The 13129-nt window shown below is 38.1% G+C and overlaps 1 protein-coding gene across 1 annotated transcript; it reads left to right on the forward strand.

Moving 5' to 3' along the window:
* The first annotated feature begins 7861 nt into the window (after positions 1–7861).
* On the forward strand, positions 7862–12900 carry LOC149553919 (indole-3-acetic acid-amido synthetase GH3.5-like). Its single transcript, XM_089789260.1, has 5 exons — positions 7862–8620; positions 9494–9595; positions 9942–10185; positions 10333–10912; positions 12079–12900. The coding sequence occupies exons 1-5, from the start codon at positions 8313–8315 to the stop codon at positions 12699–12701; spliced, it is 1857 nt and encodes a 618-aa protein (XP_089645386.1). The 5' UTR covers positions 7862–8312; the 3' UTR covers positions 12702–12900.
* Positions 12901–13129: the final 229 nt, after the last annotated feature.

Consider the following 13129-nt stretch of genomic DNA (forward strand, 5'->3'; position numbering starts at 1 on the left):
GAGAGGCTCTCTTCCTCTTTCCCTTCTTCTCTAAAGGATGGTAGTATCCCACTAGATGATCTAGCTGGTAGACTATTTTTGGCCTGATAGGAGACTAGAGCACAAAGATAGGAACTATGACTTTCTTTCCCTTTCCCCTTTCTAGGTGAGCATGTGCATGGAATATCACTATATCCAAAATTGGATCAAGTGGAAAGGGTTTCTTGATCCAACTCTTTGTTATTCTGATGACATGTCTCGCTCGATGATTAATATCATCTCCTTCCTCTCTATCAATTTTTGCATTCAGAATGGGCCTCTTGCCAACTTCATCTGTACTGAATAGGGGATCCAGTAGCTCTTGCGAGTCCTGTAGCCTTATCTCATTCGGGATGGTCAAATGGAGAGCCTTCTCTGCTAAATACAAAGTCATTCTACAATAGTCTCTAATACAAACATCGTAGTCATTTGTGGCATTCATCCAATGATCTTCAATGTCATCCTCGTGGTAGAACTCTTTTCTTGCCAGGTTTTCCACTTTACCAACATTGTCGAAGAATGGTTGGGGAGAGTTATATTCTTCAAGAGGATAATTCTCCCATTCCCACTCAAAAGTTAGGATATCCTACTTTCTCTTTACCTAGTATGCTTCTATTACAAAAGGCCAATCCCAACAAGGTCTCTGTTGTCTTTTGATCCTCTCATAAGGTAACTCAATCTACAGGGATATTTCCATCAGAACCAACTTGTCACTTGGGTACCTTGGGAGCTTCTTTGAATTGATGTATGCACCACCCACCCGAATGTATGTGAATGTCCAAAATTAGATGAAATATGCACCGAGAGCTATGATCTACATCTTGGCTTCATCGAACAACCTCTTCCCATAATCCCCTTCAATGAATCAAATGATGGCAAAGACGAAGGCATCGTTCACAATTTTGTACTACTTGCTCTGTGGTGAGAGCTTCTTCTTCACCAGCTGAGGATAAACTAGATATGGCCATGCATTAGGGTCCTACATACTGCCCTTCTTGTATAACCTAGGATAGTCGGTTGCCCTTGCTGCAAGTAGATACACCACATAAGAAGTCATATAGAACTTCTTCTTGTCCTTTACTGTCTGCAACTGGTCACAAAAGTTCTCACTAAGTGTGGTGGCCCAATCCAGTGGCATCTTTGCGTGTCTGATGGTCTCAATGAAGTTGACCATGAATGGAGCGAGATGACCCACTACAGGCAATCCCATAACTCTGCTCAGGAGAATGATTGAATATTCGATGTCATCCTTCATGTATCCTCAAGTCATATCAACTTTGTTGATTGTCTTCCCTCAAGGTGGCTTCTCAATGAAGTATGAGGAATATATGATGTCGATGGCCTCTTGGTAATGATATTTATGCCACCTCGTAGCTACTTCATATGAAAGTCTAATGAACTGATCGGCTCTGGGTAGATGAAAAACCCTCTCGAGATTATCAGGTCACAGATCCAAGACCACTTCCCCAATGATGCTCTTTACCACCCTTTCATCAAGAATGAAATGCCAAGATAGGGTCATAATCAATTCAACTGATTGCACGGTCCTGGGATGTGATGCTACATTTACTAATCCAGAACAAATTAGAGCGGATCTCAAGGATGACCTTTCGGTTGGACTATTACAAACTCTCAAGAACTCTCCCAAGTCCATGTGTCCAAGTTCTGTTTCTTTGATCTCTGTGTACTCATCGTGTAACCATGATTTCGAGGTTATGCCTTGGAACTTGTAAACAACTGGTTTTGCTGCTGATCTGGATGTGGATGCCATCTGATTATATTACGTGCGGATCACGGGAAAAAGAAAACATGATTAATTATTGGATATCAAAAAATTTAAAAAAGAAAAAAAAAGGTTCCCCTTAGGGACTTATTTGGTTTTTTTTTTAACTCTAAAATTATAAGTATCATACTAATTTCTTCTCCTGACTCTCAAACAGTGAGTTCGAGAGTTGAAACAAGTAGGGGGTCCCCATTCCTAGTAAGGAATGGGGCGTGTGTTGTGGACACCACAACAAGTAGACCCTGAAAGAAATGTGTCCATAGAACCTAATAATTCCATTGTGAAAGTCATCAATGAGTCTTCCACCCACTCTTCTAGTAAGACCCGAGACTCCCCTTCCCTTGCTGAGAAAAAAACCACCCCTCCCTCATGTTGGCCCTCCATGAAACTCAACCCCTAACCCCATTACCATACAGGTTTCTTTTCTAGGAGGACACAAAGATGGATGACATTGCCCCGAAGGTTGGAGGGATGCTGGGGAATATTAAGAACCAATTGGCAATGCTTGAAGGCATGGTCAAGGAGTTGAGAAGGACATGGATGATTTCAGTAGGTGGATTGAAGACTCCAGAAAAAAATTCTATCAAGGTTAGGCATGCCTTCTACGTTGCTATCTGCATGATGTGGGATAAAATTACTAGCACCAAGGCAAAGAGTGACAAAGACTACAAGAAAATATTTGAGTTTCTTAAGGAGGAGTGAACTACTATGCTACTTTCCAAGAAAATGGGTGGAAGTGCTAAAAACTATTTTTTATGGTTTATGCTAAGATTATTTTTTATTAGTAGAATCATGTATGGTTGTTTAAGTTGTTTAATCAAGATTGGTAGTACTCACATTGTGTGGCAAAGCATTTATATTTACTTTTAGTTTAAAGACTTATATGATGATACTTTAATGCTCTACACTATGGGCGATATTATTATTTTGATAGAGGTAAAAGTAGGGTTGCTCTCTTTTTTCTGTATATGTGCTAGCTATTGTTAATGTTTTATAATGCACTAGTTCTGTTGTTCCACAAGCCAACACGATCTTGTTGATTTTAATATATAAAAATATCTCTTTGTTGTGATGATCTTCCCTCTTGAGGAAAATGTGTCCCTTTGGAATATATTTCTTAACACTAGTTCTACATAATGTGACTACTCCCTTGAGGAGAAACACCAAGTACCACATCTAGGTGTATGAATATGCCTTGATACCAATTGTTAATAATCAAAGTCCACACCACACTTGATTGAGAGGTGGTAGGTGAATTAGTTGTGTGAGATAACTATAAACTTCAAGCTTCTTAAAGTGCTCACAAAACAAAAATATAGCAATGCTTAGCAATATGAAACCCAACACCATAACACAAACATTTTTGTTCTTGAGGGAAACCCTATTGAGGAGAAAACCTTGGTCAAGACGATACCCACAAGATCATGCACTATGTGAAAATATCCCTTGTATATTTTTATTTATTCCATTTCTATTTATTTTTTAATTTAACATATTTTATCATGTTTCCAACTTTTTTATTTTGCAAGTTATTTGAAGTGCAAACACCAGTTTTCATTGAATTATGAGTCTTTTATGTTTCAGTATATACATGACTACATGTCACACATATGTCCCTGCATCGCACTGGTGTTCAAGTTCTCATATTTGGAGTGAAAACTCTTTGTCATCTAGTCTTTCTATTCTCAAAAACAACATATTATTTTTTTTACCTATAATAAGATATTTCTATCAGTTTAGCTAGTTGGAGATACCTGAATGTATGATGTAAACTTGGCTTTCAGAGGAAGATAATTTTCCTTTGGCACGGTCAAATTTACACCATTAGAAATACAATGTATTAATTTAATCAATTATTGTATCCATCTTAGCATAGGTATAAATTGTCTTATCAATTTATGTCTCCCCTCAATTTCCATTAATTTTTGTATCTTGGAATATCCAACACATTGTAAGGTGATAAGAAGGAGATGTTTTCCACAGCAAGTCAAATTGTGATATCGCTATAAGGATTTTTTTAATTAAAATTACAAGGATACAAATTACAAGAAAGAAAAATGAAGTGGAAAAAAAAAAGAAAATCTAACCTTATTTGAAATAAAATTACTTGAACATAATGATATAACTCTTTTCAATAAAAAAAAAATCTACACCAATTATATTCCAAGCATTCAATTTGTCCAACTTCATTTGTCTCTACTTTTTAATCTAAGATTTTGTAAATAATAGATGATGGCATGGTGTGATAATATATAAAGCCATAATATAGAATAATGGTATAGTGTGATAGTTAAATATTCTAATGAAGACTCAAACCTCCACAATAACATTAATGCTAAATATTCATAGGAATATGAATATAATTGTTATTGAATAACATAAATTATATTTCAACACTCAATTTGTCTAATTGAATATAAAAATCTAATTTTGAATCTCACGTATCAATCTCTTATCATGATATTAAATTAACTGAATTTTATATTAGTTAAAAAACAACACTACAATCCCATTCCATCCCATTCCAAACACTAAATGACACAAATCTTTTGAATAGAAAAATTACTTCAATCATCTTCCAAACACTCATTTCGTCCAACTTGAGAGCTCCCAATCTTTTGCCATGGTATCAAACTAGTCAATTTTCTTAAATAAAATCATTTGAAGGTACACAATCTAAATCTATGGTATTAATTTAACCAATCATCTCATATATCTAATGTTCACGACGTTCAAATAATGTATTTCACTCTAAAATATATATATATAAGAGAGTCGTTTTATCAACCCTATTAGATGGTAGAGCTACGAAAATGACACACTATGGAGGGTTTTCAAATGAAAGGATAATGTAATGTTTTCGTTCAAATTAGATGTGAGGATCACCGACTTGAATGATTGCACCCTGGAAAAATTAAATAAAGAGACAAGACCCAAAAATAAATAAATAAATTACATTTATAGACTATACTACAAAGCTACCAATATAAATTATTCAGGGAGCAAAGTCTTAGGCAGTTGGTCTCGATTAGTACGGGTTTTAATTTATTCAATTTCTTATTATTAAAAGAAAATGGCCATAACCATAGCCTCCCTAACCAAAACTAGAATAGGTACAGGTATGTATAATTTATTAAAGTTCTCTCCTAATAATATTTGTAGCATAGCTATAGGTAGATTTAATTTATTAAAGTCAATGATCGGATCTTGTGGGAGGAAGATTTCTTGAGACCCATTAAAAAGAAAATGTGAAAAGTAAGGAAAGAAAAAGGGTTAAACTTATTATTATTATTATTATTGTATGGGGAGTATTTCGAGAAATAAACCCACATTCCACATTCCACATTTCAACCCTAATAAACATTCTCATTTATGACACCCGACTCAAAGCACGAGGCACACAACTTGGCAACATTTAACCGCGCACTGCCCCCCGAGTTCGAACCCTACCCTAGTTAACCCGGGCGAGCCAAATGTCAAAACGTAGGCTATGATGAATTTGCAGTTTCGATGACATGTCCCGGGAAACCCTCGTTGACGTGGCAGGTGACGTAGGCGATAAAACCGGTACGAGAATGCAGCCAACGGGAACACGGCGCGTGGAAGGCAGTGCCACCGGCTGGCTTTGAGCAGGGGCGCCGGTGCCGGTAACCGACAGGACCCGACAACGGCGGGGCGAGGTGGGGATCACTGCCGGGTGGGTTGTGCCACTTCCATGACGATTGGACGGCGCTGGTCCAGGAGGAAATTCACGAGTTTTCCTTGCATGGATTTTATCGCTACGTACACGTGACGTCTGCGTGAGAGGACTTTAGCCAACAGCGGGGAATTTAATATGGGGAGTGAAATAGACCCTTCTATAAACTAGGGTGCGTAAGTTGTTTGACCCGGGGGGAACGAGACAGCGACTAGGAGAGTAGATTTCAAGTAAGACCTATAAGGTTAAATATAAAAGGATTAACTTTTACAATTTATTAGAGGTTCTCACTATGTTGCTTTACTATTTATCAATTTATTTGTGCGAGCGATTATGTATCAATATTTTCAATCATGCTAGTATTAATCGGTAGGATAACAAAAAGGCGATCATCTATTCTAAAGTTGGTTCTCACTATGTTGCTTTACTATTTATCAATTTATTTGTGCAAGCGATTATGTATCAATATTTTCAATCATGCTAGTATTAATCAGTAGGATAACAAAAAGGCGATCATCTATTCTAAAGTTGATCTCTCTATCTTTTTTAGGATGGATTAAGTGCGATCAGAAATGTTGATGCTAAATTGTTCAAACAATTACTAAGTGCGATCTAAAACATTTATGCAAAAATGCTCACACAATTGAACTTAAATCAAGAAACAAGAAACAATGATTGTTCAAAGTGCATGAATTCAGACGTGTAAGTTGTTGGGCGCCAATGTTTTAAATCACACTCTGTAAATCATCATCTTCTATCACATAATCATCGTTATCATATCTTTACTATCCTAATGATGGATTACCGATTTAAAGCATTGATGCAAAAACACTCCCACAATCAAATTCAAATCCAAAAAGAAGAGATGACAACTATCTAGACTGAATAAATTCAAATGTACAAACATCTTTGCATCCACATTTTGAATCACACTCTATGATTCCTTGTCTTCTATCACACAATCATCCTTGTCATCCTTTTACCATTCTGACAATGATAGATCAGAAACATTGATATGCAAAAATGTTCACACAATCGAATCTTAGAGGAAATGATGATTGACTGCGAGTCATAATTGAAAGGATTTTGACTTGTTGACTAGGGAGCTCTAGTGTGATTTGAATCATTGATGTGAAAATGTCCATGCAATTGAATCTAAGGACAAGAGAAGAGTACTCTTATGCCAAAATGCTTAGGCAATTGAATCTAAGAACAAGAGAAGAGCACTCTAATGCGAACATGCTTAGGCAATGGAATCTAAGAACAAGAAAGAGTTCTCTTGTGCCAAAACGCCCAAGGAGTCAAATCTAAGAACAAGCTAAGATTACTCTTATGCAAAAACGTTTACACAATCGAATCTAAGAACAAGACAATAGTACTCTTACGCAAAAACGTTTAGACAATCGAATCTAAGAACAAGAAAAGACTGCTCTTATACATAAACACTAATGCAATCGAATCTCATGTACATAATTCCCAAAACACCCAAGCAATCGAATCTAAGAACAAGAGAAGAGTACTCTAATGCAAAAACACTCAGGCAATCGAATCTAAGAACAATAGAACTGCTCTCTAATGCAAAAATGCTTGGGCAATCAAATCTAAGAATGAGAGATGAGTTCTCTTATGCCAAAACACCCAGCCAATCGAATCTAAGAACAAGAAAAGAAAACTCTTATGCCAAAACGCTAAGGCAATCAAATCTAAGAACAAGAGAAGAGTACTCTAATGCAAAAAAGCCCAGGCAATTAAATCTAAGAACAAGAGAAGTGTTCTATAATGCAAAAATGGTTAGGCAATCGAATCCAAGAAAAAGAACAAGAGTCGTCTTATGCAAAAATGCTTAGACAATCAAACCCAAGACCAAGAGAAGAGTACCCTTATGCAAAAACACCCACATAAATGAACCCAAGAACAAGAGAGGAGTACTCTTACACAAAAATGTCGAGGCAATCAAACCTACAAACAAGAAAAAGAGTAGTCTTATGCAAAAACGCCCACACAATCAAATCTAAGAGCAAGTAAAGAGTACTCTTATGCATAGATTGGGGAAGGGGGGGGGGGGTTTGACTTGGTGAATGGGATGGGGGTGGTATAGTGTGGAAGGGAGAAATGGGCACGTCTGGGAATCCAGCAAGGACCTCCACGTTAGTGTGGCCCCCATGAAAGGGAGGGCGTGTGAATCGCCATGCTTCTCGCTTGACTGTCCCTCTCTCTCTCTCTTCGTGGGCTATAAAAAGACCGCCACTCTTTCATGACCAAATAAAGTGTCCTCCCTCATCTCCCCTATTCGGTAACCATTGCTCTGTCATATTCACTCCCCCACTGCTCATTAGAGTTAACTTGCCTTGACTTTAGCAAACATCGCCAGCCGACACTCCCCACAAAACACCATAATATCCCCCTCCTCCCCGTACCTGGTTTTAGTTTTCGTTTCCTTCAAGGCGGTGCAAGAAGAACAAGAACAAGATTGAATCAAGGTTTTAGAAAGTTTGAGATCATATCACTTTGTGTTGTGTGGTCTATTTCGTGTAGGTGTAAGCCTCAGTGGATTACAGCGAGTTAAGAATCCTCCCGGCCCACTTTTGACAACGACCCTCCTTCTATAACATTGTCCTAGCCGCTTTGGATTGACACCCACCTCACTTTCCTCTCCTCCCCCCTCCTCCTTGTGTACTATTTCATTGACTAGAGAGAAAAAAGGCTTCCTTCCTTCCTTTCTTTCTCCCAGTGATATAAATTTTTACCGCCACCTTCAGATTTTTTTATCAGTGGGTTGTGAGTTGGAACCTGGTCTTATCCATTCCCTCCAAGATGCCGGAAGCTCCCATTGTTTTGTGTGGGGAGAACGAGAGGGACCTGAAGGCTCTTGAATTCATCGAGAGCGTGACAAAGAACGCCGACGAGGTGCAATCCCAAGTGCTGTCTGCAATTCTCACTAGAAATGCAAAGACGGAGTATTTGACAAGGCATGGACTCCATGGGAGGAGTGACCGAGCAAGCTTCAAGAAGATGTTGCCTGTCATCACATACGAGGATCTTGAGCCTGAGATTCATCGTATTGCCAACGGGGACACCTCTCCCATCCTCTCCGCTCATCCCGTCTCAGAGTTCCTCACTAGGTAATCACAAATCTTGCCCCCACAGTCATACACCCCAATTCATTCACGCAACAGAATATATGAAAGCCCATCCATATTATAATTAGATTTTTTTCTCTTCTTTTCATGATACACACAAAAAAATCCAATCTTTTCTTTATTGCTTGCTTTCTTTCACCATTGTTTTCTTTATTCCTTTCTTACTTAACATGTTTTCCAATATGTTTGGATTCGTAGGTTGTGGATTTGGCTCTTGAAGATTTGTCTCCTCTTGGTTTAGAGATCTCGCAAACTTTCTAATATGGAAACCATAATAGCAAAACACCAATTCAAATAAGATTTTTTTTTGTGTGTTTGCAGTATCTTTTGCTTTGGTGGGTTAAGGCTCTCGTTTTTGGAGATTCTCATTAATTCCTGGTTTAGATTTTTCGCATGCTTTATAGAAGAAAACCATAATGTAAAAAACCAGTCCAAATATGAGATTTCCTTTTTCTTATGATTAGAAACTCTTATTTCCATTTCTTGGCTCGGACATCCTTTCTATTCATGATACACAAAAAAATCCTTTCTTTTCTTTCTTTCTTTCACCATTGTTATCTTTATTCCTTTCTTTCTTAACTTGTTTTCCAATATGATTGGCTTCGTATGTTATGGATTTGGCTCTTGCAGATCTCTCCCCTCTTGGTTTAGAGATCTCCTAAGCTTTCTAATATGAAAATCATAATATCCCATTTCTTGATTTAGCAGTAGAGCACTTCTCGTAAACTTTCTTTTAAAAAATGCTTATTTGAATCTGATAGGCGATTATGGTGCTTATTAGTATTGTTTATAAATCTATCTGAATCTCTTTTATGGTGGTCATACACTTATGCACTATTTTTGTAATGATAACAGCTCAGGCACGTCTGCTGGGGAGCGGAAGCTGATGCCGACAATACAGGAGGAGTTAGAAAGGAGAACTCTGCTCTACAGCCTTCTCATGCCAGTCATGAATCAGTAAAACCTCTATTCCTTTCCTGTTTTTATTCCCTTCTCACTCACATCAATCAACTGAATTCCGCCACTCTATAGTTTGCTAACAATTAAAATTAGTGTTTTCTGTCTCTTTAAATTTGGCCAAGGGTACATTTTGTATGGAGGATATTTTATATGGAGGATAGTGGAGTCCGTGATTCTTGGATACATTTTGAATCTATGATTTCTTCTTCTTCTTTTTTATACATTTCGTATGGAAGATAGTGCATTCATAATTGGGGACCAAGTTAGTCGCATATATATTTTGTATAAAAGATAGTCGCATCTATGGAACAATTTTGAGGGACTCACTTTCCTTCCTATGCAGGTACGTCCCTGGACTAGACAAGGGGAAGGGAATGTATTTCCTATTCATCAAATCAGAAGCCAAGACCCCCGGAGGGCTCTTGGCCCGGCCCGTCCTGACAAGCTACTACAAGAGCCGGTACTTCAAGGAGCGCCCTTATGACCCCTACAATGTGTACACGTCTCCGAACGAGACGATCTTGTGCCAAGACTCGTACCAGAGCATGTACTCCCAACTCCTCTGCGGCCTACTGCAGAACAATCAGGCATGGTCACTCTTAAACATCAGTTTGAAAAAATAAGTCACCTTTAATTATCTAACACTTTTACTAGTCTCTAGTAGTCTCTAGAAATCAAGCCTTAAGTGGAGATCAAGCCTTAAGTGTGATGTTTAAGTCGTTTGTCTTGTCTAGGTACTCCGTGTGGGAGCTGTCTTCGCATCGGGCTTCATCCGTGCCATCCGCTTCCTGGAAGAGCACTGGCGTGAGCTCTGCCTCGACATCAAGACGGGGACTCTGAACAAGGAGATAACCGACCCCTCGGTGAGAGAATCCGTCATGAGGTTCCTCACTCCGAGCCCGGACTTGGCCAAGCTGGTGAGGGCGGAGTGCTCTAGCGGGTCGTGGCGGGGGATCATAACTCGGCTGTGGCCCAACACCAAATACATCGACGTTATTGTGACTGGCACCATGGCACAGTATATCCCTACCTTGGACTACTACAGCGGAGGTTTGCCCCTTGTGTGCACCATGTACGCCTCATCTGAGTGTTATTTTGGGCTTAATCTCAAGCCCCTATGTAAGCCTTGTGAGGTTTCGTATACCTTGTTGCCCAACATGGCTTATTTCGAGTTCCTTCCGGTTTGCCGTAACGAAGCTGGCTTCCCTCCTAGTGTTCCCGGTAGTCTTAATGAGCGAGAGCAGGAGGAATTGGTGGAGCTCGTTGATGTCAAACTCGGCCAAGAGTACGAGCTCGTGGTCACCACTTATGCAGGTAACAGTCATTGAACAAGGGAGAGTTCAATTGGTATATCAGTATTAGTTTTGATTGCGTACAAGAAAATTGGTGTATTTGTGTTAGTATTGTTTTGGGATGGAAATTGGTGTATTTGTTTTTTATATTTTGATTGTTTACGTGAAAATTACTGTAACATTTAGCTGTCTTTTGATTTGATTGAAAGATTAGTGTATGATTTAGTTAACTTTTGGATTTTAGATTGTGCTAAGAATAGTACACTTGCACACTTCTATGAAAACTTCAATCTGAATACTGGTTTTCAGGTTATTTTTATTTGGTTGGAACTTTGTAATCTGTTTTTATAATGTTGTAAAATTGTAAAAAATAACACAAAAAATATATATATTGTTTCATGCTGTTTTGTGTTATTTTTAGCAGTTGTGTTATTCTATATTTTAGTGCATTATCACAGCTCTTTGTTTCAACCGTTCACATGAAAATTAGCGTATCATTTAGTTACTTTTAGATTTGATTGTGTATTATTGTTATTAAAATTAGGTAAACTTTAAGATTTGATTGTATAATTTCTTTGCATCACCATCTTGTGAATAATACTATTCTACACACACATATATATGAAACAAAAAAATAGTATATAATAACAGATTTTCAAGTTCTTTAGTTAGAAAAACCTCAATAATATTGCTAAATATACAATGTTTTATGCTGATTTGTCTTTTAGTATGGAGTCTTACCATTTTATGTTTTAGTGCAGTTGTATTAAGTTGTGCAGAAAAATACCACAGCTCTTTGTACAGACATCTCAGCTAAAAGCTAATGTATACTATAATTACTTGATTGTGTATACTTTTATATCATGATGTTCCTTGAGATCATATTTGAATCTAAAAACACAATCAAATCTGAAAAAACATTAGCTAGATCTTCAATAGCATCTAAATTTAAATGCAGATTAGTCATTGTTTAATGACTTCTCAATCTAAATGAAAAAGAAGTGTATCTTCTAATTATTATTTTTTATTCAAATTTAAAATATTAAAATATTGATACAAAAGCATCCATATAGAAATATCGAATCTCCCGTTTGGTTGCAGCCATAAGAATTGAGAATAGGAATGTCTTTTTTACGAAATGGACATAAGCTCGTTTTTATACATGTTTTTTGATTGGGCGTGTTGCAGGTTTATATCGGTACAGAGTAGGAGACGTGCTGCGGGTGACAGGTTTCAAGAACACGGCCCCTCAATTCCACTTCGTGTGCAGAAAGAATGTCGTCCTGAGCATCGACTCTGACAAGACCGACGAGGCGGAGCTTCAAAACGCGGTGGAGAATTCTCTGAAACATCTGGAGCCGTTCGGCACCAAGCTCATCGAGTACACCAGCTACGCCGATACGTCGACAATACCTGGCCATTACGTCCTCTTCTGGGAGCTCGACTATAAAAACATTATCAACGCGGTGCCCCCGCCTCCTTCCGTCATAGAAGACTGTTGCCTTAGCGTTGAGGAGTCCTTGAATTCTGTCTACAGACAGGGAAGGGCCTCGGACAAATCAATTGGCCCCCTTGAGATAAGAATAGTGGAAGGGGGCACATTCGATCAATTGATGGACTATGCTCTCAGCCGAGGGGCTTCTATAAACCAGTACAAGACGCCCAGATGTGTTAAGTTTACTCCCATTTTGGAGCTCCTCAACTCCAAGGTCACGAGGTCCTACTTCAGCCCCAAGTGCCCCAAGTGGGTTCCTGGTCGCAAGCAATGGGCCGCTGCAAATGCTGAGACAAATGTTGGTGTTGGTGTGTGATATACGAGAGATTAATTCAGCTTAGGAAGGGAGTGGGTTGTTTGTTTCTCTTAGAGAAATGGACTGGAACTCGCTTTTGTATTTATGTAGGGAATGATCTCTTCTCGTTTTGCTCGGGTTTGATTCGAAAAAAAAATGATGTTTGTGAAGTCCACTTTTGTAAGATAAATTTATACAATAAAAGCTTTTACATGACCCATTTGCCTTGCAGCTTCTCTCTCCCTCCATTGTTGCTGTTCGTTAAAGAGCTAGATCAAATGAATCTCATGTTGGTCCTTTCACATCAAATAAGAACAAATCTTTTTCGTTGTTCCAACAAAAAATTGATTCTGCTGAGTTTGGTTTAAATTGATTCTATAGAGCTTGATTTAAAACATTGAGAGACAAAAGTTTGAAATCAAAAAAATTGAAGAAAGTTTATTATATGA

The sequence above is a fragment of the Cupressus sempervirens genome, chromosome 6 (genome assembly GCF_028749045.1).
Source record: "Cupressus sempervirens isolate cs-2001-9-10 chromosome 6, ASM2874904v1, whole genome shotgun sequence".
NCBI lineage: Eukaryota > Viridiplantae > Streptophyta > Pinopsida > Cupressales > Cupressaceae > Cupressus > Cupressus sempervirens.

What these genes read in the sequence shown, in the direction of transcription:
- LOC149553919 (XM_089789260.1), top strand. Translation starts at nt 8,313, where the DNA reads ATGCCGGAAGCTCCCATTGTTTTGTGTGGGGAGAACGAGAGGGACCTG. An exon ending in GTCTCAGAGTTCCTCACTAG is followed by an intron (nt 8,621 to 9,493) that starts GTAATCACAAAT and finishes TAATGATAACAG; the next exon opens with CTCAGGCACGTCTGCTGGGG. An exon ending in CTCATGCCAGTCATGAATCA is followed by an intron (nt 9,596 to 9,941) that starts GTAAAACCTCTA and finishes CTTCCTATGCAG; the next exon opens with GTACGTCCCTGGACTAGACA.